Here is a 26408-nt window from a genome sequence, read left to right as displayed (position 1 = left end):
GGTAAAACCCTAGAGAAGACAGAGTAGTTTTAACATGAGCTAGAATAACAACACCAAACTCTTTTATGGTGCTTTTTATCTGTAGGTCTCAAACTGCTTTATCCCCATTTTAGAGATGGGAAACTGAGGCACAGAAGAGGGAATGTGACTTGCCCAAAGTCACCCAGCCGGCCAGGAGCAGAGCCAGGAATAGACTCTAGCTCTGTTAAGTGCCAGTTTAGGGCTCTAACCACTAGGCACCATTGCTTCTCTACCAAGCCTGGTCGGAAGTCTGGGTGTTTACTCAGGCAGCTAGTCAGTTCTGATGCTCATCCTGCCACAGCTTCCCTGCTATTGGTCCCTGTGCTAGCTAGATTAAAGCTAGCTGGGGTGTGCTGTGCGAGCTACGGTCACACACCCCGGCTGCGGTGTAGACGCACCATTACGCCACGTCCACATTAGCGACCTTACAGCGGCGCAGCTGTACCACTGCAGCCGAGCCACCGTCAGACCGCTCATGTAGCCGCCCAATACCGACAGGAGAGAGCTCTCCCATGGACATCATAAACCCACCCCCATGAACGGTGGTAGCTATGTCAGCCGGAGACTCTCGGGGTGTGTTTTTTTCACCCCCCTGAGTGCCCTAAGCAGTAGTGTAGACATGAGCTGAGTGCCAAGGTGAGAAACAAGAAGACATGCACCCTGGCCTTTTCTCCTCTGCTGCCATTAGCACCTTCTGGGCCAGTGTTTCCTGAACGGTGGGTCCTGACCCACGGGTGGGTCGCGGGAAGGTTCTAGATGGGTAGAGGGCCCGGTGTGAAAGGTGACCCCCAGGGTATGTGCGGGAGGTTGGAGAGCAAGTGTCAGGGATCCACCGGATCAGTGCTAGGCCCCCAGCTTTGCAACAGTCTCTAGGAGGAACCCCTTCGGCGTGCCAGACCCCCACGGGGCCCCACTCCACAGGGGAAGCCACACGGCTTCCCTGCCTCCTTGACCGAACCTCGGGGGCACCGGTCCCGCTACTTCATCCCGTGCGCTCTGCCCAGCAAGTCCAGCTGAGAAAACCGCCTGGTAGAGAGTCGCCCACTCTACAGAGATGAACGCACCTCACCCAGCATTTGCAGTGACACTCAAACGGCTAGGTCCGAACAGCCCAGGAAGTCCTTAGGGCAGCCAGAGAACTGACCCCATGTTCAAGCGCTGTTCTCTCTCTATCAATTCCCCGGGGAAAGCCCTGACTCCTTCCAGCAGCTGCACTTATCCTACCGCCTCTCCAGTCCTTTGTTCTCCCGCTGGGGGATATTGCCTCGCTGCCCTGCTGAGAGATGGGAAAATCCATCTCCCTCTGTGCTGGGGGTTGCAGGCATCAACGTCCTGTGATGGGATTTGCCTGAGAAGATTTTCCATTGATATGGGGTTAGCCAAGCCTGTCCTTTTGTTAATGACCCATTCATGCTCGGACAGCCAGGCCGCATTCATACCTAGTTGGGGTTGGTCCTGCTTTGAGCAGGGGGTTGAACTAGATACCTCCTGAGGTCTCTTCCAACCCTGATCTTCTGTGATTCTATTCTATGATTCTGTGTCTCTGAACCTGCCCTGAGAGCAAACAGTCCTTTTCCCCCTGACTGCACAGCCATGTGAAATACGAGGGAAACTGAGGCACCCGTCGGCTTCATACAAATATTACAGAAAATTCCCACTTTGTCACAGCAAGCCCACCCTGTGTTCACCCCGCAGCAGTGGTTCCTGTGGGCGTTACCACCTAGGTCACGGCCCCGCGCAGGTTTGGCCTGGGCATGTTGGAGGAGCGGCTGGAGTTGCGGTGTCGGGGCAGAGGGTGCTGCGGAGGGCGATTGGTGCCCCTTCATCGGGGCGAGGAGGAGGCGGAGGTGGCAGCAAAGGAGAAGAAGGATGCTGGTGTATGATTGTGGGGACCTCCCCCCACAAATTTGGACCCTGTGTGGGTTGCAAAACTAGCCCAAATGCAATTGGTGGGTGACCGTGGTAGAGAGTTTGGAACTGCCGTTCTAGGTTACATCACTGGTGGAGACGATGTCATTTTACAGCTCGTCCCGTCCCATTTGGTCCACCTTCAATCAAGCCCCCGTGCTGATCCTCGGGGGATTCCAGGCTTACAAAATCATCCTGGTTTCAGACTCGGAGTTTGCGGATTTCACTGCAGTGGAGGTAGAGAGCCGGGAACGGGGGCGTTGGGTCGCTTCAGAAGGCAGCCGCAATGGCACCTCTCTTCCAGTTAGGGCTCGATCCCGTTCCCATTGAAGTAGGAGGGACGTCACGGCAGCTTTATACCGGTGGCAGGCACAGAGATCAGAATCAGAGCCCTTGTCTGAACAGTGGTTCCTAGGCTGATAATGCTGCTGTGGTGTCACGTGTCTATGTGCATGCGCTGATTTCACATCAGGGCAGCTCAGTTTACAAGAGAGGGGAGGGGAGATAGAAGCAGGGACAGGGAGTCAGGACTCCAGAGTTCCATTGCTGCTCCTGGAAGGGAGTTCCCTCTAGTAGAGAGCAGGAGTCAGGACTCCTGGGTTCTAGTCCCAGATCCAGCGAGGAATGTGGTATAGTAATGAGAGGCGTGTGGTGATTTAACAACAGCAATGTAACATATATTTATTTTGCCCCTTTCATCCGGAAACATATTACACACTTCAGTCGCTCTTCGCTGCCAGCTCTGGTTCCGCTCTCATTCCCTTTGGCGCGAATCAGGAGATACGCCCCCTGAAGTCAGTAACGTTGCTCTGGCCTGCAGTTGCCATGAGGTCGAAATCTGGCCTTCTTTCTACAATGATCGTGTTTCCCAGGGTTGCTGGCTGCAGGGGTGAAAGTCCCTGAATAGGAATCTGGACTGAATGCAACAGGAGTGTTTTGCAACAAGGGATTTACAGCGGTAAAAACCAAGTTAGCCGAAGGGAACAGTCAGAAAAATGGTGCGTGATCACCTCCCTCAAAAGATTACAGAGCTGGGTAGAGAGAGGGGCAGTTAAACAAGACCCAGCCAGTGGGACAGCTAGAGAAGTCTGGTCAGCCCAAGAATTGTGGGCCAGACCCAGGCGGGGTCCCCAGAGCGAGTCTGTGCCTTGTGAATTTCTTTACAGCAGTGCAAAGTGAGCGTGGAATGCTGCCTTTCAGATCTGGGAATGCCCGCTTGGCACTGCTGTCCATGACAAGGCTTGGGGAGACGGAGGAGCAGGCCCGGGGAGCTTTACCGCCAACTGAAACGGGAGCAGGATCGGCCCCTAGCTGAGATCAGGATCGGGTCCGCTGCCCCTCATTTGTCCTCTCTGTGTTTCAGGTGGGGATCGACAGCTGCTGGATCGGGTCCCGGAACTGCGCCCCGAACGTATTCTCCTCCTCTGTTGTCGATGCCATTGCTACAGAAAGCGTGCTCTTCCTCCGTCAGAACCAGCTCGTCTATTACTTCACTGGGAACTATTCCGTCCTTTCTCCTCGTGCGCCGGGATCCAGTAAGAGACGCCGGAGACGGCCAAGACCCAGCAGCTTCCCCACCCAGAGAAGGAGGTCTAGTGATTAGGGAACCAGCCGGGGAGGTGGGAAAGTTTAATTCCCTGCTCTGTCACAGAGTTCTTCTGTTACCTTGGGTGTCACTTAGCTTCTCGGGACCTTAGTTCCCCGTCTGCAACACAGGAATGATAGCGCAGGGGTACCTCGAGGCTCAGCGCATCAAGGACTGGGTGATGGGGCCGTATGACCTAAGACAGTCTCTCTCTTCTCTCTAGGCCTCTGGACCCGTGTGCTGAACAACATCTGCGTGTCACAGTTAAACCCTGTGCACTTCCCCCACAACGGCTCCGAGTATGTGATTGCTCTCGGAGGGGGCCTGCAAGAAGGGAAATTCTTCCTTGGCACTATTCGCGGTATGACGTGCGGGCCAGATCATTCGCCCCGGGAGCAGTGCTGTTTCACACCAGCTGAGGACCTGACTCTGTGTCCCACGAACTGACAGCCGCCCCTTAGAGTGTTTATTGCTCCGTCCTCTTTGCACGGGCAGCAGCTGGTGCAACATTTAGTGCTGGTGAAGGGAGCTGGGAGGAGAGGAGCCCGTCCTGCATACAAATAAGTGGCAGCTGTTAAAGTTTTACAACTTGCATTGCCTGAAGGGCCACCTCTGTTATTATGATTGTGTGTATCAGGCCCCTCATTGTGCCAGGCGCTGCACAGACCACATTGGCGATCCGGGCCCCCGTCGTGCTGGGGGCTCACAGACCACAACCGAGATCAGGGACCCTTTGTGCCGGGTGCTGCCCAGACACACACTGAGAGACAAGGCAGACCTGGAAGGGACCATTATCCCCACGTTATAGGTGGGGAACTGAGGCCCTGGTAGATGCAGTGACTAGCCCAGGGTCCTATCTCCTGAGTCCCTGTCTGAACCAGGAGACAGCTAAAGTGCTGAGTAATTGATAGGTACAAGCCAACTGCACGCTAAGGGCGTAGCCACAGGTGGGTCTGGGTGGGCCGTGGCCCACCCACTTAGAATCCAGGCCCACCCCCCAGCCCCGGCTCTGCTCTGGCCCAAGCACTTGCCCCACTCCGCCTATCTGCCTGGTGCTCCAACCGGGGAGCAGGATCGGGGCACGGGGCTTGCTCCACCTGCCTGGCACTCCTGCCGGGGCTGGGTGGGTGGAGCGGGGCAAGACTCCACACCCTGGCTAGAATGCCAGGCAGGTTGGCGGAGCGGGACATCCAAAGCCGGCTGCAGGGGGTGCGGGGAGGTGGGCCCCCCATTCCTCCTGCCCTCCCAGCCCCCTGTAATTGCTCGCCCACCCAAAGTCAGGGCCCACCCAAATATCCCAGGCTGGCAATGCCACTGGCCCGACTGGCTGAAATCCTGCAGCTCTTTTCTCCCCTCCAGATGGAGTCGTTCAGTTTCGCGAATCACACGGCAGGGGGAGGAAGACAGTGTGCGAACATTTGAAGAGTACGTGCCTTTTGGGTCCTTGTGTTCCTCAGGGTCCCTGCTTAACAGATCCCCAGCTGGTATTAATGGGAGTCGCTCCACTGGACTCAGTGGGGCCAGATCCTCATCTGATGTAAATTGGCTACAGTGCCATTGAAATAGGCATAGGCTTAGCGCTGTTCTGATTTACACCAGCTGAGGTTCTGGCCCAACGTTTACGTGGTGCTGTGCAGGAGCCTCACAAAATTATAACATTTGGGTCTAGTGGTTGGAGCAGGGGGGGGGCTGGAAGTCAGGACACCTGGGTTCTGTTCCCAACTCTGGAAAGGGAGTGGGGCCTAGTAGTTGGAGCGGGGGAGGGGCTGGAAGTCAGGACACCTGGGTTCTGTTCCCAACTCTGGAAAGGGAGTGGGGCCTAGTGGTTGGAGCGGGGGGGGGGGGCTGGAAGTCAGGACACCTGGGTTCTGTTCCCAACTCTGGAAAAGGAGTGGGGCCTAGTGGTTGGAGCGGGGCGGGGCTGGAAGTCAGGACACCTGGGTTCTGTTCCCAACTCTGGAAAGGGAGTGGGGCCTAGTAGTTGGAGCGGGGCGGGGCTGGAAGTCAGGACACCTGGGTTCTGTTCCCAACTCTGGAAAGGGAGTGGGGTCTAGTGGTTGGAGCAGGCGGGGCTGGAAGGCCGTCAGGACTCCTGTGTCCATTCTCAGCCCTGCCATTGATTGGCTGTTCGACCTTGGGGTAGAGAGCCTGGCTGTTAAGGTCTGGGGTTCCCGTTGTGTTGGGATTCATTGTGGGAGGGGGAGTCTGTTACAGAGAAAAGGCTCGGCTGTGAATCCCCAAACAAATCCATGAACGAAGGCCCCAGCTCCCAGCTGCAGGAGTAAAAAATTATTTAAACCACAATACGCGAGCCGGCTCATCAGCTGCTGCCGCCTCCCTGAATCAGAGGCGCACAGGACTGCAAGGGGCCTCCTGCCATATCACCCCGGTCAGACGCCAATCAAGCTCCATCCTCCAGCCAGTTAGGTTCTTTGCCCCTCACTGCTCCTATCTGAAGGCTGTCCCCTCCTTGGAGGGCTAGACACCTTCTTCTCATCTCCAGCCTCCTGGACATGTTCTCCCCCTCCATTTCCGATGCCACCGCTATGGGAAGCAATCCAATCCTACACTGAATGGCTATGTGTGAAAAACCCACACCCCCAAGAGACCTAGTCCAGGTGACTTCTCCCCCAGTGTAGACAGTGTTAGCTCAAGGGAAGAATTCTTCTTAGCTACCACCTCTGGGGGAGGTGAATTGACTACAGTGACTGGAGAACCCCTCCCATTTTAAGTGTAGACATAGCCTCAACCTGCCGTTTGCCAGGCGAAACAAGCTCCCTCTCTCCTCTCAAGAGATCGGCTCTCCAGTCCCCTGATTATCCTCTTCTTCTGCACCGGTTCCCATTTGAATCCATCTTTCTTGAGCCTGGGTGACCAGAATTGGAGCCAGTGTTCCAGATGACCTCATGTGGAACTCTGGCTCCAATTCTGGAACACTGGTACAATGGAACACTGGTGCAATTCTGGAACACTGATACAATTCTGGAACACTGGTACAATGGAACACTGGTGCAATTCTGGAACACTGATCCAATTCTGGAACACTGGTACAATGGAACACTGGTGCAATTCTGGAACACTGATACAATTCTGGAACACTGGCTCCTCACCTGGAACACTGGTACAATGAAGCAGTGACATGTTATACGAGGAGACTGTTGCTTATTCAAAATCATCGCCACAGAGATGTTTAGAAAAAGCCGTTTGGAAAGATTTTCTGCCTCTCTCTTTCTCTCTCTCCACTTTCAGTTTCTTGCACGATCCTCTGGGCTGTCTACATCACGGAAGAGGAGATGATTGTGCTGCTGGTGAAAGGGAAGAAAAAGAACAGCGAGTCCGATTACTACCTCATGGCCTACGATCAAGGTCGGGCTGTCGTTCTGGACCGATACAAGCATAAAGCCAGCTGCTGTGAATCAGCGTCCTTCCATCAAAGTCTGTGGAGCGACGCTGAGGTTCACATGCTGCGAACCGGGTCCCTACGTGGGCTGTGTTGGGGGAGGGGCAGTGGGGGCAGAATGTGTTGTCAGATCCTGCTAGCCCCAATGCTCAGCAGGGTCGGGCCTCGGGAGGGAGTTAGCTCGCAGAAGGTGTTGGTTTATCTCATGTGTGAGAGTGATGATCTAATAATTGGACCATGGAGGAGAACTGAATGGCTCTGGGACTGCCTTTGCCCGCCTAGATGATTGGTTCAAGTCCAGCCTAGGTCAGTAGCAAATGAAAATGTTTACGGGCTACCAGCCAGTCCAGCCCCTGGTGAGGAACTGTTCCTATCGCTGCAAACTGCCCCAGTCGCAGCAGAGAGGCCAAGGACGGAATGGTGACAGGGACTGAACTGCCCACTAGAAGTCATCTTTCTAGGTCAGGACTAAGAGTGTGTCTACACTGCCATCCGGGGTGCGACTGCCGCTTGGGTAGACGTACCTGCGCTCGCTTAACCCATGCTAGCATGGCTAAGAATAGCAGTGGAGGCACACATTCCCCATGTGATCTTGGGGGAGTCACTTAGCTGCTTCGTGACTCGGTTTCCCCATCTGCGCAATGGACGTAATAGTACTGCCCTACCTTCCAGGGGGTTGTGGAACTAAACCAGAGGTGGGCAAACTACAGCCCGCGGGCCACATCCAGCCCCCAGGATTGTCCTCCCCGGCTCCTGAGCTCCCAGCCGGGGAGGCTAGCCCCCAGCCCCTCCCCTGCTGTTCCCCCTCCCCTGCAGCCTCAGCTCACCACGCAGGCAGCGCAGCGGCGTGGCTGGCTGCAGCCGGGTGGCGTGGCTGCCAGTCCTGCCGCTATGAGTGGCATGGTAAAGGTGTGGGGAGCGGGGGGGGGGGTTGGATAAGGGGCAGGGACTCCTGGGGGGCAGTCAGGGGACAGGGAACATGGGGCGGTTGGATGGGGGTGGGGCCCCGGGGGGGCGGTTAGGGGCAGGGGGTCCTGGGAGGGGGCGGTCAGGGGACGGGGAGCGGGGGGGTTGGATGGGGTGGGGGTCTCGGGAGGGGGCAGTCAGGGACAGGGAGCAGAGGGGTTTGGATGGGGGTGGAGTCCCAGGGGGGCCGGTCAGGGTGTGGAGTCCCTGTCCCCGGTGGTCAGGGGACAGGGAGCAGGGGGGTTGGATGGGTCAGGGGTTCTGAGAGGGGCAGTCAGGGGGTGGGAAGTGGGAGGGGGTGGATGGGGGGGGGGCAGGCTGTTTGGGAAGGCACAGCCTTCCTTACCCAGCCCTCCATACAGTTTCGCAACCCCAATGTGGCCCTTGGACCAAAAAGTTTGCCCACCCCTGAGCTAAACGCAGGAAAGATTCTGATTCTGTGGTAATGGGGGCCATGTACGTACAAAGATTTAACAAGGTGAGTTCATGTAATAAACAGACTCCGCTGTAACTTGTCATTTCCATGTCTGTTTGCTCGCAGTCGGTGCAACTTTCTGGATGTTGTACTCCATACCTCGCTTCATACCCAAAGGTAAGAACCCACCTTGGAACATTCTAACAGGCTTTGATGGGAGCGGCAGAGATATCCTGGTAGACGCCCTAGATTGGAATGTGCAGCCCGCTCTCCCAGTCCACCCCCCCAAACCCAGAGCATGATTGTTCCCTGCAGGGCTCTGCCCAGCCCCTCTCTCAATGCCTCAGTGTCTCTCTTTCAGTCTACCCGGCTTTGAAGGGGAGAAGATCACAGCGCACTGGGGAATTTGTGGAGCGAGACAGCAGGTGCCACATGGAGAGTTAGTGCACGGCAGGCTAGTGTGGGGTAGATTTACACCTCAAGCTGCCTGTTTGTACTGACAGGCCCTTGGTTAAAGTGCATTAAACCCCCGTGTGGATGCTCTGATTCAGAATAAAAGTGGCTTTGATTTGGATTCACTGAACTCACTTCCAAAGTGAAATTAGAGTCAGGCCTGGTCTATACTTCAAATTTCGGTCAACAGCTATGGCGCTCTGAGATGTGAAAAAATACACTACTATTGTCCCCATAGTGTAGACGTGGCCTTACGTTAATTCAGATTAAGAGCATCCACACAGGGGCTTAATGCATTTTAACTTATTCACATTAGAAGTTAATTTGGATTAACTTTCCCAATTGTCCCCATGTAGACAAGCAGAAAAAGGTACTCTTATTCTAGAATGAGTGTCCATGGGGAAATTGACCGGAATTAGCTAGGGCAAAATAGCTACCATGTATAGACAAGCCCCTCATCTCCCACACTGATTATCCCACCTCTGCAACCCTACTTCACCACTGCCTTACTCCTGCTTTACACCAGGTTGACAGGGTTCCACTTGTGCAAACCAGGAGCAACACGGCGGTGAATCAGAGAGAAAATAGCTACTCGCTCTTGGGTCACAGATCCTAGATTGTGAGCTCTCTGGGCAAGCCTTGTCTTCTCTGTTACATGACTGTGCAGCCCCTAGCGCAGGGTGGCCCTGATCTCATGGGCCTGTTCTTAGGTGCGTCTGTAACAGGAATAAAGTTGCCTCTTTGACCTGAGCGTTAGCCTTGCAGAGCTCATTATGAGGAGAAATCGATGCTATGAATCAGGTCTGTTCTCAGTGCAACCTTGTTTGTTTACAAAGAGTGTCCACAAAGTCTTGTTTCCCTGAAACAGCCTGCAGCGGGCAGTTTTCCTCGCTCCAAAATCCACACATCTGCCCCTCCAGCGGGCTCTGTGCCCAAGAATCAGTGTCTCTCTGCTTCCTCCGAATGGTCATGCTCACAAGTGCTTTGCTCAGTTTTCTCCTCCAACACACAGACTGCAGACTAATCTCCTAGCCCCTGCCTTGGCAGCCAGGTAACCCCCACCTCTGACCTGCCCCATGGCTTGGGCGGGCCCTCCTCGTTTGTAGCTCTCTGTTACTTAAAGAGACTCAAGTGCTGCTTCCATTGGGTCTGAAAGACTGCTTGGCTCCCCTGTTAGCTTTAATGAGGCCCAGGATTTAGATCAAAGCCTTACCTCATGCCAGCCATTACCATCTTTCAGCGTAACAATACCCCGGAAATCTCCTTGCAGCCTAATCCTTTTCTTTTGCTGCTCTTCTCTGAACTCCGACCTCGCGGCTCCTACAGAAGACCCACTCTGACCAGGTTTCTCCCACTTTTCCTTTGCAGACACTGACAAAGGGTTTGTGATGTTGCTGGGACTGGAAGAATACACGGATTCCCCGCTGATCCCAAGGGGGCTGTCCTATAACCCATTCAGCACAATCTTCTACATCTGGGGCAATGTTATTTTACAAAGGTGAGAACAAAGTCTGTATCGATCTCTGGTTTTCGGGGAGGCAACTGATGAGTTGGTTCCACACTTTGCTCGTTTACCAGGCATGATTTTAACGGATTTAACAGATTCCTTCAGTTCTATCAGTCGGCCTTTCTCCTGGGCTCATTCAGTCCGCCTGCCTTTCATTCCTTTTCCCATTTACATTTGTCATTATAGGTTATTGTGATGTCTTCCGAACCTAACTCACTTTTTAGAGTTGAACTCACAACTCGGGCACATTTATAGGCCCAGTTATTACATCCGGCACCATTCACATGCATTAGGGAGTAGGTGCACATGGACCTAGCTGCAGGACTGGGGCATTAGGTGCAGCCTCAGAATCACAGCTCGCCCCAGCAGTGCGAAGTGGGTAAGTCGAGTGCCATGCTCGGGCCCTTCAGATGAGACGTTTTAAAAACCAAGGCTGAAATTTTCAAGAGATGAGTGATTGCAGGGGCCCGGCCGGAGGCACCGTAAAGAGGTCTGATTTTCAGAAAGTGACGAACCCTCTCTCCCCCGCATTTGCTTTGGAAATCAGCCCCGAAACTGGGGCACTCAAAATCACTATGTCAAAGAATCATGACCCAAAGCTCTGGACCCGATTCTGATCTCAATCGCATCGGTCCACGAGATCCCTCCAGAGTTGCACAGCACCCCAAGGATGAAATTCACCCACCGGGCAGAGAGTCAGCACAAAGTATGCGCCGCACTTCCAATACAGCTGAAATGGAACTCATGTCCTACCCGAGGCGTTTGCCGGCTCAGGGGTGGGTTTCACCCTGCGGCGCGTTGGCAGAGCTGTGTGGGGAACGACACGACCATTGCAAAACAATCAGCTAATTGTGAAGGTTCCAGATGTGGCGTTACAGCCAATACAAATGTAACAGATCAAGGGACAGACCAGAGGGGCCACTGTCTGCTAGGAGAGCCAGACCCAGAGACAGTGCCAAATGTAAAGGTTTTACTACCAGGCTTTTCATCCTCAGGGAGAGAATGAAAGGGGAACGAAAGCAATGGAGTGTAATGTTTCCTGCTTCCCTTGTGCTTTCCTTGCAGCTACGACCTGGTTAATTACATTCACCTCTCCGGCTTCCCCCAACAATCCCCCATCAGCTACTTCGTTCTGTCGTATGTAGGGGAATTCGTGTGTGTGACAGACTCGGAGGAGGTACGCTGGCGTGAATGGGTGCGTCAGGCGGGCGCATCGTTTGACTGGCTGCAGCGTGGCCTAGGGGATAGCACCCTGCCCTGGGGTCTATTCCTGGCTCTGCCCCTGGTTAAGCTGGGTGACCTGGGGTGAATCATGTCACCTCTTTGTGTCCTAGGGTATACATGGCAACTAGACCCCTGCAACTGATTTGGGCTCTCAGGGCTCGGGCTGGTCCGCGGCTGTGTAGATGGCTGGGCTCAGGCTGGAGCCAGCTCTGTAGAACCCTGTGAGGTGGGAGGGTCCCAGAGCCCGAGCCCAGAAGTCTACGCTGCCCGTGTGCCCGAGTCAGCTGGCACAGGACAGCCCCGGGGTTTTCTTTGCTGTGGAGCCGTATCCTCAGTTGCCCCATCTGTAAAATGGGGATAATGGTACTGACCTGCTTTGAGGTCTACTGATGAATAGTGATCGGCAATGTCATGGATGGCTGCCTTTTTGTGTAGCGTCTTTCATCTGAGGCACTATTCGGTCGCTAACGCTGCCTCCTAACCTGTCCAAAGAGCTGCTAAATATTCTTATCCCCTGTACGAGTGATTAAAGCAAGGCACAGAGAGAGCAAAGGCCTTGCACAGCAGAGGGCACCCAGAACCCAGGAGTCCTGCGGGGGCGCTGTGCTCACCATTAGAGCACACTCTCTCCCCACTCGAGAGGAACTCCGTGCTGGCTGGGCGAACCCTGTATAAACAGCTGCCACGCTCCATCCCGGCAGAGGTAGCTGCATCTCAGCAGCAGGGAGGTAGCAGCTCCTTGGGAAAGTCCCCTCCAGCGACCTCTTCCGAGACTTCTGCTCCCTTCGCCCGCTCTTCACATCTGGCTCCGTTTGGCTCTCCAGATCTGGTTTTCGGTGGAAGGCAGCTCAGTCGTCATTCGGCTCTACCCCTCCGAGGCCTGGGACACGTACCTCAGGCTACAGCTAATGAGAGGGTCAAAGGACTTTAGCTTCAACGAGACGTTCGTGAGCCTCTTTTTTAACAAGGAGGGGCTGCAGCAGGTGAGCCCGGAGTCACAGATGCATGGTGGGTGGCGCAGGGAGTGGTTACTGGTCTCTAGAAGTTTGAATCTAGCCCTGGTCTATAGTGCTGGGAAGCCGTTGACAGCTGCTGATTGGCCAGTAGATTCATTAGCCGTCTCAGCCCAGTTTCCAGGGCCAAGCGGCCACAGGAGAATTGGCCCCCTCATTAGCAGACACCATAGAGATCGCGTTTCCCCCAGGTTACGTCTGAAACCTGTTGGTGGTGAGTGTGGGGCACCTGCTCTGGGCATAGAGACAGGCCTTCATGCTTCCCCTTTCAGGGCCTTATGCTTATCCCACAGTGGAGTAATTCCATTTACATGAATGGGGCTACTCCCGATTCGCACCCATGTCAATGAGATCAGAAGCAGGAGGCACCTGCAATGCTCACGCAAGCGAGAGGTGGCAAGGGGTGTGGCCACACAGGTTAGGGCCATGGCCGATCTGGAAGCCAAATACCGTCCCATTTCCACACAGGGAAGAAAATGACCCCCAACCATGGGGGCTGTTTAGGGTGACCAGATGTCCCGATTTTGTAGGGACAGTCCCGATTTTTGGGTCTTATATAGGCGCCTATAACCCCCCACCCCCGTCCCAATTTTTCACATTTGCAGTCTGGTCACCCTAGGGCTGTTACTGCTTCTGACCCAAGCAGCCAGACAAAAAGTCCAGGGCTCCTGGCTTGTTCCAATTAGCAGGAGAAATTGGTGCTAGTCAAATTTTGTCTTTGCCGCAAGCTCGTTCATTTGCACGGAACGCACAAAGGCCTCATTTCCTTGAACACCGTGGGAATCAACCAACAGCGGACCCAGGCTTCTTTCCAGCCCGCACCCGGTCCCCGGTAGCTTTCTCTCAGGGCCCCGTTACCAGCTTGTTCCGGTCCGCCTGGCTTTCTCCCACTGCGGCAGCTCTTGTCCTGGGCCTCTCATGCACACACAGAGCAAAGTCCTGGCCCCTGCATTCGAAACTCCTCCTCCTTGTGCCACATGATTCAGTTTCTCTTCAGCTTTTCCATGGGTGCTACTGGCTTATTTATTTATTTGTAGCAGTGATTCACTGCTACCCCCAAGAGCCCCAGTCACAGGCCAGGACCAGAACAAAAAGACAAAGAGCTTACAGAAAACCAGAGGCAACAAACGGGTGTTAGTTTCAGCTGCCGGGTGACAAGGGCTTCTTTCCACTTCTCCTGAATAGCAGGGGTTGAACTCTACCTGTCCCCCGTATTTTCTGCTCTTGCCTCTCCTTTCAGTTGGTTTACATACTGGATGAACAGGGAGAGGGAAAACTGATCAAGAGGAACTTCCCTCTCCATTATATATTGTCGTACCGGCACCTCATCGTCCATCAGTACCATTTGATGTATTTACAGTGAGTAGCGGCAGAGGACGGGCCATGGTGGGAAAGACGGTTCCAACGCTTCTGGTGCAGACGGAGCCGGCTCCAGTCCTGGGGCCGCGCCAGTGCGCATGTACCAGGGCTGAGCTGTCAGCTGGGTCTAAGGAATAATTCCTTGACACAGGAGAACGCTCTCCTTACTCTGTTTGACAGAGGGGGAAGCTGAGGCACGACGCAGGGATGGGACTAGCCCACAGCCACCCAGCAAAGCAGCGGCAGATCCGGGAATAGAAACCAGATCTCCCAAGCCTGGGAGCCAATTCCGTAGGTGCTCCGGGGCTGGAGCACCCATGGGGGAAAAATGGTGTTTGCTGCCCATTGGCAGGCCCCCGCTGATCAGCGCCTCCCTCTCCCGCCCCGCGCCTCCCATCCGCTGAGATCAGCTGTTTTGAGGCGTGCAGGCGGCTTGGGGAGGGAGGGGGAGGAGCGAGGGCGTGGTGCACTGGGGGAAGGGAGTGGAGCCGGGGTGGGAAGAGGCGGGGCGGGGGCAGGGCCTTGGGGGAAGGGGTGCAGTGGGGGCAGGGCCGAGCCCCCCCCGGCACATTAGAAAGTCAGCACCTGTGCTCCCAAGTCCAAGTCCAGTGCTCTATCTGCTAGCCAGCACTGTGTCCCTCAGAGTGAGATCCTAGGCGCCTGATCCTGCCTTGTGCTCAGGCCCTGGGAGTGGTCCCGAGGAGCGCAGCGTGCCCAGATCCAGGCAGGATCTGGCCCTGTTCACATCAGGCCAGATCACAGGTGCAGCACTCCACCTCAGAATCTCCAAGGCAGCCTCACGGCCTCTTCTGTGTTTAGCTCTAATTCTGCAACTCCCCTTAGCTATTAGCAGTATAGGACACATGACACACAGCCAAAAGATCCTGATTCCATCCAGCAGACAGGCTCCGCCCAGGCTATCAGAGTTTACAGATCTGTTTCACCGTCCAGTCCACTGCAGCGTGCCAGAGCACCGCCCAACCTTGTGATGAGCCAGTGCATTTCAGTGCCAACCCACACTCACTTCCTGTCTCCCCGTTTCTCCCTCAGAGATGCTGAGTACATCAGGTTCTTCCATCCCTGCTCCTTCTCGGTCATGCGCCTCGAGGACCTCCCAGCCCCTCAGCGCTTCACCCGGATGGAGCACTATTCCACCGAGCCACCGGATGTCATGGACAAAACAGGCTTCCACAACAACGTGTCTCTGGCTGTATACCAGGGACTGATCTTCCAGCTGCTCTGGCTGCACGCGGACTATAGCAGGGTGATTTCTTCTTGTCAAGTCTCAGCTGCTTTATGGTGATGGGCTGGGGGGAAAGTACATTGTACCCACAGCGCTAGGTAGGAAGGTTGGGAGTTCTGAGCTAGTGCTGTCCACGCTGGGAGTGAGGTCGTAGAAGTGCCTTGCTCAGGGATGTGGACTTTCCCACAGGTAACAGGGATTATAAGAAAGATGTGGATAATCCACAACAGGACCATGTGCTTTTCAGATGAGAAAATCTTGTGTTTTCAGATGACTTGTAATTTAGCAAGCCCTTTATTTTATTTTATTTTTTAGCCTTATGCTGACCCGGTCCATGACCCAACTTGGCGGTGGTGGAAAAACAGAAAGCAATATGCAGTAAGAAAAGTTTCTGAACATTCCCTTTCGACCAAAAACCCAACCGATCACATTAAAAGAGAACTGGATACATTCATGGAGGTTAAGTCCATTAGTGGCTATTAGCCAGGATGGGTAAGGAATGGTGTCCCTAGCCTCTGTTTGTCCGAGGGTGGAGCTGGATGGCAGGAGAGAGATCACTTGATCATTACCTGTTAGGTTCACTCCCTCTGGGGCACCTGGCATTGGCCACTATCGGTAGACAGGATACTGGGCTAGATGGACCTTTGGTTTGACCCAGTATGGCCGTTCTTATGTTCTAAGGGTGTTGGTTCCTTGTCTAAATTGTGTTATATTCTCATAGACTCATAGACTTTAAGGTCAGAAGGGACCAGTATGATCATCTAGTCTGACCTCCCGCATGATGCAGGCCACAAAAGCTGACCCAACCCCTTTCCCTTGACTCAGCTGTTGAAGTCCCCAAATCCTGTGATTTAAAGACTTCAAGTCGCTAGCGACCCCCGCCCCATGCTGCGGAGGAAGGCGAAAAACCTCCAGGGCCTCTGCCAATCTACCCTGGAGGAAAATTCCTTCCCGACCCCAAATATGGCGATCAGTAGAACCCCGAGCATGCAGGCAAGATTCTCCAGCCAGACCCTCATTGACTATTGATACTATTGACCAGCGATGGCACGCTGTTGATTAATCTTCTAGAAACAGATCTGTAAACTCTGATAGGCTGGACAGATTTTAGTTTGGGTACCTCCAGCCTGTCTCCATACATTCCCACTGCAGTTCCACAATCTTTCTCCTTCACTTCCTGTCCCAGACGATTGCAGTTAAACAGCTGCTGAGTTCCTCCCCAAAGGTGGGACAGAGAAGGTAGATTGGCCATGTCTCAAAAACAGTTCTAATGAATAAGAACTTTAATTGCCTGTGGTAGGGAGCCCTGAAAGTCAGAAGGTGGCAGACTTGGGCCAGTAGTTGCCATGGGCTGGAATACGTCTGTAATCTTCCAGAGGGAATAAATCAGCATTATGTATCCGGTGACAGGAAGGAATTTCCCATGCGGTCCCTGCCTCCCGGCTCTGCCGCAGCCCTTGATCTCGGAGCTCCTGTGGCTGCTGGGTTTGCAGTTGCATGGAGCCGGCCCTGGGTCTCGTTGGACGGACGTGAGGAGCTCTGGAGGCGGGAGGAGGAGGCAGAAGCTTCAACTGGGTGACTCGGCGCAAGCTGTAGGTTGGGCCCAGCGGAAAGGCTGCCAGGAAGCCCCAGGATGGACAGGGTGGGGAAGGTAGGGGGACCTCGGCCCTCCCTCTCTGCCAGGTCCGGGCCCAGGGCCCGAGGGAGGGACTGTCTGGATCACCTCTCCCTGGTACACCTGACCAGCCTTCAGAAAACAGCCATACTGGGTCAGACCAGTGGTCCGTCTAACCCAGTATCCTGTCTTCTGACAGTGGCCGGGGCCAGATGCTTCAGAGGGAATGAACAGAACAGGGCAGTTATCGAGTGATTCATCCCCTGTCATCCACGCCCAGTGTCTGGCAGCTGGAGGTTTAGGGACACCCAGAGCATGATGAGATTGCGTCCCTCACCATTGTGGCTAATAGCCATTGATGGATCTATCCTCCAGGAACTGATCTCATTCTCTTTTGGGCTTCACAATATCCCCTGGCAATGAGTTCCACAGGTTGACTGGGCATTGGATGAAGTCCTTCCTTTTGCTAGTTGTAAATCTGATGCCTGTTAATTTCATCGGGTGACCCCTGGTTTGTGTGTTCTGTGATGGGGTAAATAACACGTCCTCATTCACTTTCTCCACACCAGCCATGATTGTATAGACCGCTATCATATCCCCCCTCAGTCGTCTCTTTTCTAGGCTGAACCGCCCCAGTCTCTTTAATCTCTCCTCATCTGGAAGCCGTTCCATCCCCCTGATCATTTTTGTTGCCGGTACCTTTTCCAATTCGAATGTATCTTTTTTGAGATGGGGCACCCAGAACTGCGCGCAGTATTCAAGGGGTGGGTGCTGGGCTGCTCCCTGCCTCCCCACTCTTTCTGCAGTGTGGGGCACGAATGCAGGCTTACCCCAGTTCCCAATCAGTCTCAGTGACTCAGCTGGCCAAACAAGTGTCCCCCAGCTCTCTTCCCTGTGTTCGGATAGGCTCCCTCAGCAGGGAGTTGGGGCAGGGAAGAGGACCGTGCCCCCACCCTCCCAGTTGAGGTTTTACCCACAATATTCAGCCCCTTGTGGATTGCTGTGTTCCCAGCAGCTGCAAACTGGCTTCCTCCTCCCAGACAGCGTCTCCTTCACTCTCCCCCTTGCTTGACTGGCAGAGTCTCCTTTGGAGCAGATCCTCCATTTGGAGCATGCTCCACTGTGCTCCTTCACCCCCTTAGTCTCTAAACCCCCTCCCAATGCCAGATGTGAGTCCCCCTTAGGGCTAAGCCCATTTTGCGTCTCAGGCCTTTCCTGGCGCGCTGCAGTGAGCGGGACCGCTGTTAGTTTGAAGCTGTGGCGTCCACCATCCACCAAGCCCCTGTACCACCAGCGATTCACATACCACAGCTTGGGGTCCCTTGCCCATGCACCGCTTCCTCCTCTCGGGAAATGGTACAGGCTGGTGCTTGACCAGGCTTTGGTTCGGTTATGAAATATATCCAAGAGCCCAGTCAGGGGGGTTGCAAAAAGTCAGTGAGAAGCTAGGGCAGGAAAGAGGCTCGGTCGCCACAAAGCTGTCTTGGGCAGCGTTAAATTCCCCGTTCCAAAGTGACACCCCCAAAATTGTCCTGTTTATACTCCACCTGTTGACAAGCACACGGCCCTGTGGGCGTCATTGAGGCTAGATTCCCCCCATCAGCTTTCTGCCTGGGTTTCCTGGTACTATGGGGTACTCAGGGCTTACATTAACATAAGAACATAAGAACGGCTGTACTGGGTCAGACTACAGGTCCATCCAGCCCAGTGTCCTGTCTACCGATAGTGGCCAAAGCCAGGTGCACCAGAGGGAGTGAACCTAACAGGCAATGATCAAGTGATCTCTCTCCTGCCGTCCATCTCCACCCTCGGACAAACAGAGGCTAGGGACACCATTCCTTACTCATCCTGGCTAATAGCCATTAATGGACTTAACCGCCGTGAATTTATCTAGTTCTCTTTTAAACCCTGTTATAGTCCTAGCCTTCACAACCTCCTCAGGCAAGGAGTTCCACAGGTTGCCTGTGCGCTCTGTGAAGAACTTCCTTTTATTTGTTTTAAATCTGCTCCCCATTATTTCATTTGGTGGCCCCTAGTTCTTGTATTATGAGAATAAGTAAATAACTTTTCCTTATCTACTTTCTCCACATCACTCATAATTTTATATACCTCTATCACATCCCCCTTAGTCTCCTCTTTTCCAAGTTGAAAAGTCCTAGCTTCTTTAATCTCTCCTCAAATGAGACCTGTTCCAAACCCTTAATCATTTTAGTTGCCCTTCTCTGAACCTTTTCTAATGCCAGTATATCTTTTTTGAGATGAGGAGACCACATCTGTACGCAGTATTCAAGATGTGGGCATACCATGGATTTATATAAGAGGAATAATATATTCTCCGTCTTCTCTATCCCCTTTTTAATTATTCCTAACATCCTGTTTGCTTTTTTGACCAGCTCTGCACACTGTGTGGAGTGTCCCATAGAGTATTTCCTGGAGAGTCCCACATGTCCCCCCCATTCGGGACTCCGGGCTTCAGCTGCGGCGCAGGGCGCACCGGGGCTTGGGACTTTTCTCTTTGTTCTGAACACATGCATGTCAGGTACCAAGGGGCGTGAAGGCACTTCCTCACCTTGTGCCAGGGTAACACAATCATATGTCCTTTGGGACATGCCGCGGCTGGCTGTGTGCAAATAACCCCCTGCCTGTTACTACGGGAAGAGAGAGACAAGGTAGGGGAGGTGATCTGGTTTATTGGACCGATCCCGTCGGTGAGAGAGACACACTTTTGAGCTCACCCTGAGCTCTTCTTCAGGTCTGGGAAACAGACTCAGTGCGTCACAGCTAAATGCACAGCAAAACGGCTGTTTAGCATAAGCAGTTAACACACATTTCAAGCAACCGACACCCATGTGTCCTGATCCTGACTGTTTTCCTATCCGCCTACGCCGAAGCTTAATTCAGCTAACGCAAGGTGTTCTGGGAGCGTCAGCGAACAGGATTATAGAAAGACATAGGCCAAATTAGGCCACGTCACTGCTCGAAATACACACATAATGTTATACTGATAGTGTAGTCTATTAATATGCATTAAGCACATGCTTGATAGAGATGAAATCCGCCTCTCCTTTTTCAGGAGTATTTCTTTTACGTAGCGAGCAATGGCAACTCCTCCGGAGGTGTCTACGTCAACATGGAGAGCTACGTGAAGATCTATGACCTGCAGCCCAATAACCAGCTGCCCAGCAAGATTTACCTGGACAAGAATAACATCTATTCTTTCTCAGTGTTCCTGAGCATCAGGACGGCGGCAGAAAGCAGTAAGAGAGGAGAGTCTTGGGACGGGGATGTGAAAATAACGGGATTTTAACGGCTAGATGAATTTGTAGGAGATCAGAGGAGCCGGCGTTTCCTGAGTTAGAGCAGGGGGACTGGCCGTTGATGATAATAATAATAATAATACTTAGCGCTTTTCATCCGTAGACCTCAAAGTGCTTCACAAAGGAGGGCGGTAGCATTATCCCCATATTCCAGATGGAGAAACTGAGGCACGGAGTGGGCAAGGGACTCGCTCAAGGTTACCTCATAGAGCCCAGGTCTCCTGAGTCCCAGTCCTGCCCTCTATCCACTAGGCAAAACTGCCTCCTATCAGAAGGGTCTCTATCCCCAGCTCTGGGGAGTGGTGTCTAGTGGTTAGAGCAGGGGGCTGGGAACTAGGAATCCTGGGTTCTGTTCCCAGCTCTGGGAGGGGAGTGGGTCTAATGGGTTACAGCAGTGGGGACTGGGAGTCAGGAGTCCCCTGTTTTACTCCCAACTGTAGGAGGGAAGTGAGGTCTAGTGAAGAGAGCAGGATGTCAGATCTGCTTTGACCTGGAGAGATCCACCTTGAAGGGGAGAGGAGCATTATATCTTTGGCCTGTTTGATCCTCGCCGGTTTAGGCCAGTTAGTGCCAATCAAAAATTCTGTCACTACCCACCTGGGTGAGATTTGAACCTGTGACCTTCAAGCAAAAGGGTCCCTGTAGTAGTTGTAAGTCTACATCCTTAAGCCACTCAATGCCCTTGCCTTTGCTGATGTGTGGATCTGATGACTATCTACCCAGAGCTTCTCTTAACTGGTTCAGCAATTGCATTATAGGTCAAAGGCCCCTGTGCAAATGCAGCTGCTTGCCAATGGATCTGTTTATGGCTAGTGTGATTCAAGGCTTTTCTCTTCTTCAGTGGGGGAAATGCCGGAAGAGAACTCCCTTGATTTTGTGTGGCTCACCGTCGTCTTAGCGCATCCGAAGTTTGTGGTTTCAGACCTCCACCGGCACTATCTGATCGGCCGGGGCTCCGTGCTGTATACGGTGAGTACACGGGGCCGGCTACTTTAGAAGGGTCGGTAGTGCAAGGGTTCTGGTTTTGCAGCCGTTTCGATGTATTTCCCCACCAGCTGTCTTTCAGTGTTGGGATGGATTCAGCTACTCGGGTAGGTATCACTGGCAACGTTCAAGTGTATTGCAAGCACCCCTTCAAACCACCTCCATCCTGACCTGTAGCAGGCCCTGCTGGACCATAGAAAGATATTCTTGATTTAAAAACATCAGTGATGGAGAATCCACCACCTCCAGGGGAAGTTGTTCTAACACTTGATGACACTGTTGAAAATTCACATCTTATTTCTACTCTGATTTTTGGCAAACTTTAATATCCAGATGCTGGCCCTCACTCGACCTTCTTCTGCTAGATTAAAGAGTCATCTGCCATCAGAAATTTCTTCCCCACATAAGGACTTACAGAGCATGTGATCAAGCCATGGGCTGCACACACACTAACTCTGGCTGCAAACTTTTCAGCAAAACGGTCACTTGATGAAAAATGCCAGTTCCCTCCAAATCGAAACACGCGTCAATTTCCACCACCTTTCATTTCGAGACACCCCGAAATGAAGTGTTTTAATAATACCTCAGCGTCCTGTTGCGACATTTTCAGAACTGAATATTTCCATGGGTTGGGGGTTTTGCAGTGTTTCAAAATGGAATTCATTCTTTCGGTTTAAAAAAAACCACATTTAAGTAAAAAGATTTTTAAAACGTCAAAATCGGAACGAACCGTTTTGATTTTATGGGAATGAAACATTTCGATGAAAATGAAATTGTGAATGTTTTCGGTTTAGTTCCGGAATGGCAAAAAGGTTGAAATCACGGAACTTCCTGTGAACCTGAAATTCCTCTTCAGCAGTCCCAGAGCTCTGCCCGTGTCCTTCAGTCCTCACCTGCAGCCAGCCCTGCTCTTCCAGGCCTAGGCACCCCCTTGCACAGCTCTGCCATCAGTCCTGGATCAATCCACGACAGAGGAATGATGAAATGCTTCCACTGGTCCCCATCTTCAGGGCTGCTTTGTCTCTTATGGAGCAGGGAATAGCCACAGTGCAGTGCGCTCCAGCCATAGCCCCGATCTGCCCCCTGTCGGCCCTGGGGGGGCAGGGAATAGCCACAGTGCAGGGCGCTCTGACCACACCCCGATCCTCCCCCTGTGGGCCCTGGGGGGCAGGGAATAGCCACAGTGCAGGGCGCTCTGACCACACCCCGATCCTCCCCCTGTGGGCCCTGGGGGGCAGGGAATAGCCACAACGCAGTGCGCTCTGACCACACCCCGATCCGCCCCCTGTGGGCCCTGGGGGGCAGGGAATAGCCACAACGCAGTGCGCTCTGGCCACACCCCGATCCGCCCCCTGTTGGCCCTGGGGGACAAGGGTTGTCACTCCTGAGAAACAAAAAAACAAACCCTTTCATCTGGAACGGCTGCCTCAAAAAAGGGCCAATCCTGGGAGAACCCGGACAGGTGGCAACCGCACCCTCCATCCACGCCGCCGATCTGCTCCCTACACTGGGGGCTGGGAGCAGGGAGTGTGCAGACCCCAAAGAGCAGCTCTGTGCTGGCCAGTAAAGGCACCCTGCGTAGGGGGTGGTTCTCAGATTGTCCCTGCTCACTTGAAGGCCCCTTTATGCTTCAAGAGAAGCAAGGCCCCAAATGTTGATAAACCTCTGACCTTTATTCAGGAGCCCAATGCTTCTCCCAGTGCCCAAAGGGAGTTGGATCAGACCCTTTCTTCCTCAGTTACGGAGCCAGCCTGACCAGCACCCTGCAAATTCTCCCCACCAGGTGACCATCAGTGACACCGGACGGTACCCGAAACAAGAGCTGAGTGGGACGAACCTTCTGAAGAGTTCAATGGCTTTAAAGGTAGGCTCAAGGGCTGGACTGTCGCCCAGCAAGGTACTCGGGAGCGAGGACAGAGCCACCACGTTATTAGCTCCTCGGCACAACTAGTTTAATCAGGCACGTCCCTGGGTGGTAACGGATGCCGTGCTGGGAAAATCTGCCAAAGGGTTAACAAGGCGGCTAGGAGAGTTTTTCCTTGTGCGGGAATGCGGGGCTGGGAGCGACACCTCAGATCACAGGCCAGATAGCAGTGGATCACTCTGCAGATGGAATTATTTCCGAGTTGATTCATGTTCTCAAAATTGTTTCGGCTAGGGTGATATCCAATGGAGTTGTATCGATTTATACCAACTGGGGACCTGGCCCAGTAGCTCCAGATAAAGACAGTGCTGCATGTTAGTGCAAGATACATCGGGCCAGATGCTGTATATCGGCCACTGAGAGCCCCCCCAGAAGGGGAGCTCTCAGCTGTCAGGCCTGAGAGCGAGGGTTGTGGGCAGGAGAGGGTGGCCAGCATAATCTAGAGCTGCGTCAGAGCGCCAGCCCCTGGTAGGATTGGGGAGAGCGGAAAGACTTCCCTGCCTGTTCTTCACACCCTCCACTGCGCACCGCATGGCCCAGCCCAAGGATCGGGCCCTCTGATTCAAAGCAAACATGCTGACAACTCCCTGCGCCTGGAAGGAGAAGCTTCTGACAAATCTATAAGAGGAGGCCATTCAAAGTCCCTCCCTAACGAGCTCGTTAAATTAGGCCGAGGGACTGAGATTGCCTCACCACCTTGGCTGGAGACAGGTCTCACGCTGAGACAAGTCCCTCCCTGAAGGTTCTGGTTCTATCCAACATCGGAGGAAGAGACAGAGCCCAGCCTCGAGACAGCCCCGGTATAGAAGCAATTCGCCCTCAGATCATCTGTGAGATCTGGCTATATAACATAGGTTTACACTGGCTCGCCACACGAAGAGGTGTGATTCTGAACTGACACCAGATTGAGCCTGATGTCACTGGAATTGCTCCTGATTTAAGCCGCACTCAGAACCCCCACTGCTGTAATGGCCACAGGGCTCTGTTAGTGCTCTGCCGATGCAGAGTAAATCCACTGACTTCCATGGTGTAAGTGACGTAAGAACCTAGCCCTCGATACTTAGACACGGAGCAATGATATTGGTGTCCCTTCTGCCCTGAGCAGTTAGCCAAAATCTGGGGGCTTGCGGCTTCTTTCCAGCAGAAGGAGAAATTGACGATGGTACAATCCTGTTTATTTACAAACGTCTACCGAGGTTCCGGCGCTCCTGGTGCCAGCCCAGTGCTCTGTCCACTAGGCCATGCTGCCTTCTAGGAGCCAGGCTCTGTGCTATGCCTCAGCTTTTAAACAGTCCCTTAGAGGACTCCCGTCAATGGGCCAGATGCCCAGAGGGTCCCATTCTGCCTTCAGTGGAGGCCACATGGTGTCTGGGCTCCAGCCCTCCTGCCTCACCCCGGAGCTCTGCTGGCAAGTCCAACTGAGACTGACTCCTGGTCAGAGACTCGTACGCTCTGCAGGGACCTGTGCACCTCGGCAGGTGCTCACAGTGACGCCAGGCGGCCTGGGTTCATTAGCCACCTGGAACCCAGCACCTTGGGTTACAGAGAAGCAAAGATTGAGATATAGTCCATCCTGGCCAAGCCACAACTCCCCTGAGCCATCCTCTTAGTCTCTGTCCCTTTGTCTGTCAGTCCCAGGTGAGCCCCTCACCCGCCTCTCCTATTCCAGCCTCCTGTCCCCTCCTGAGCCATTGTCCTCCTGCAGATCCCTGCTGAGTTCACATGTTCCACCTGCCTGGCATCCCGGTTCCTAGGTGTTCAGTCGTTGGGGTTCCCGTTGTCTCTTCTCTATTGATCTGGGAAGGGTTCAGCCCGTCCTTTAACGACCTCCGGGTCCCACCCCAGACAGTCATGTGACACAAACACCTCCATGTCTCCAGCTCTGTCAGGTAAGTCCTTGCCATGCACATCGATGAGAACACTATTACAGAAGGGTCCCGCTTCGTCACAGCCTGTGTCTGGCAGCGGCCAGAGCAGAGGAAGGTGTAAGAAACCAGCCGTAGCAGGCACAGGATAATCTGTCCCCCACATTAGGTCTCACGCTGACCCCTCGTCACTGGCAATTGGATTAAAAGGTTTAATAGCCCTTCTTCCAGATCTCTGTTAGCATTAGCGATGATAACGCTGGGTGACCTTGTTATCCATATGTACGGCCAGTCTGGCTTAGTTCTTCTCCTCAATGACATCCTGTGGCAAGGAGTTCCACAGGCCGATTACAGTCCAGTGAAAGCCGCAGATTCTTTCCTGCATTGAGATCGGCTCAGGTCAGGAGTACGGGGGCTGTCGGGCTGCTTCTGTGGTTCTCTGCACCTGCACAGCTTCAGCCCCAGCGTAGGTCAGAACAAGGATCCTGAAGGTTCCCACCATGTGTTTTCTCCGGAGAACAGGTAGTATTGGACATTGCTGGGAGTGGGCCGGCTCCGTGGTCTGATCTGCCAGGGCAGCAGCCAGGATATCACGCGAGACGGGGCAGTGATGTGAGCAAACACAGCAAGAGGCAGGATCCCGGACTCCATGGGCCAGTGGGCTGATCCAGCGGGACGGCCCAGTGACCTTTGACTCCTCTTGTCAGTGACAGGACGATGGACTTTTCCTTTGTTTGGTCCTAACAGACCTTCATTTTCGATTTAAACATTCCAGGTTATAAATGCGGCAACAAATTGTTACCACTACACAGCGTCCGGCCCAAAACTCCAGGTAACTATTGGGTCTGAACCCCTGGGAAAGGCAAATTAATGAGACTCTATTAACATTTTGTTTGGGATAATGGAGCAATAATATCATCTAATCTATCTATCCCCATACACCCCCTCTATCTATCTATCACCATACACCCCCTCTATCTATCTATCAATCACCATCCACCCCCTCTATCTATCTATTCCCATCCACCCCCTCTATCTATCACCATACACCCCCTCTATCTAATCTATCTATCACCACACCCCTTCTATCTAGCTATCTATCTCACGCTCTTTCCAAATGTGGAGAGAGCTAACTACCCCCCCCCCCCAAGGTTCCCTTAACTCTGCCCCACTGGAGCAGGCAGTGGCCACTGGGAATGGGTCAGTATCGGGGGAGCAGTACCTTAATAAGACGACAGGAGCATTGGTTGCATTCCACAGATTGGAATTCCAGCGTTTGGCTGTATGCATTAGACCCCCCACGACCATCCCTGGGGCACCTTACAAACTCCAGAGTGAACAAGTGTGTCTTTTTCTCGCCCCCTCCCCTCCCCTGCAGGGCTATGCCATGGTGCCAATCTTTATTGGCTGCCCCCCGGGCAAGAGGCTGGCCTTTGACATCACCAAGACCCTGAAGTACACCACCAAACAGAACAAGCGGTACTTCGACTGCATCCACAAGAACCCAGAGATGCCCTGTTTCTTCTTTAACGATGGTAAGGAGAGGCAGATGAAGGTGTCCACACAGGGGACCAGATCCTGGCTGAGGCCCAGAGGCCGATTGAACAGG

At 53.5% G+C, this 26408-nt stretch overlaps 1 protein-coding gene and 1 long non-coding RNA gene across 8 annotated transcripts in view; one reads left to right on the top strand and one right to left on the bottom strand.

The window, feature by feature from the left end:
• Positions 1–26408, top strand: part of CATSPERG (cation channel sperm associated auxiliary subunit gamma) — a 39981-nt gene that overhangs the window by 7479 nt on the left and 6094 nt on the right. For 5 of the 7 annotated variants that reach the window (XR_010593463.1, XR_010593462.1, XM_065571340.1 and 2 more), the window contains 17 exons: positions 2011–2166; positions 3293–3464; positions 3738–3875; positions 4874–4939; positions 6764–6880; positions 8422–8472; positions 10117–10246; positions 11321–11432; positions 12304–12462; positions 13733–13851; positions 14902–15115; positions 15410–15472; positions 19783–19966; positions 20868–20995; positions 22794–22874; positions 25575–25631; positions 26178–26334. Coding sequence is in view for 5 of the 7 variants with exons in the window: in XM_065571340.1 (XP_065427412.1) it covers positions 2011–2166; positions 3293–3464; positions 3738–3875; positions 4874–4939; positions 6764–6880; positions 8422–8472; positions 10117–10246; positions 11321–11432; positions 12304–12462; positions 13733–13851; positions 14902–15115; positions 15410–15472; positions 19783–19966; positions 20868–20995; positions 22794–22874; positions 25575–25631; positions 26178–26334 (2104 nt within the window). In the remaining 2 variants the exon portion in view is untranslated. The remainder of the gene's footprint in view (positions 1–2010; positions 2167–3292; positions 3465–3737; positions 3876–4873; positions 4940–6763; positions 6881–8421; positions 8473–10116; positions 10247–11320; positions 11433–12303; positions 12463–13732; positions 13852–14901; positions 15116–15409; positions 15473–19782; positions 19967–20867; positions 20996–22793; positions 22875–25574; positions 25632–26177; positions 26335–26408) is intronic. The other 2 variants (XM_065571341.1, XM_065571342.1) reach the window with 2 other exon arrangements.
• On the bottom strand, positions 3870–13739 carry LOC135976301 (uncharacterized). The gene is made up of 4 exons (XR_010593464.1): positions 13351–13739; positions 12091–12384; positions 6625–6819; positions 3870–4064 (listed from the first exon to the last, which is right to left on the bottom strand). It is a non-coding gene; the product is annotated as an uncharacterized LOC135976301 (long non-coding RNA).

This window comes from Chrysemys picta, chromosome 17, assembly GCF_011386835.1.
Source record: "Chrysemys picta bellii isolate R12L10 chromosome 17, ASM1138683v2, whole genome shotgun sequence".
NCBI lineage: Eukaryota > Metazoa > Chordata > Testudines > Emydidae > Chrysemys > Chrysemys picta.
This window is presented reverse-complemented; position numbering and strand designations above follow the sequence as displayed.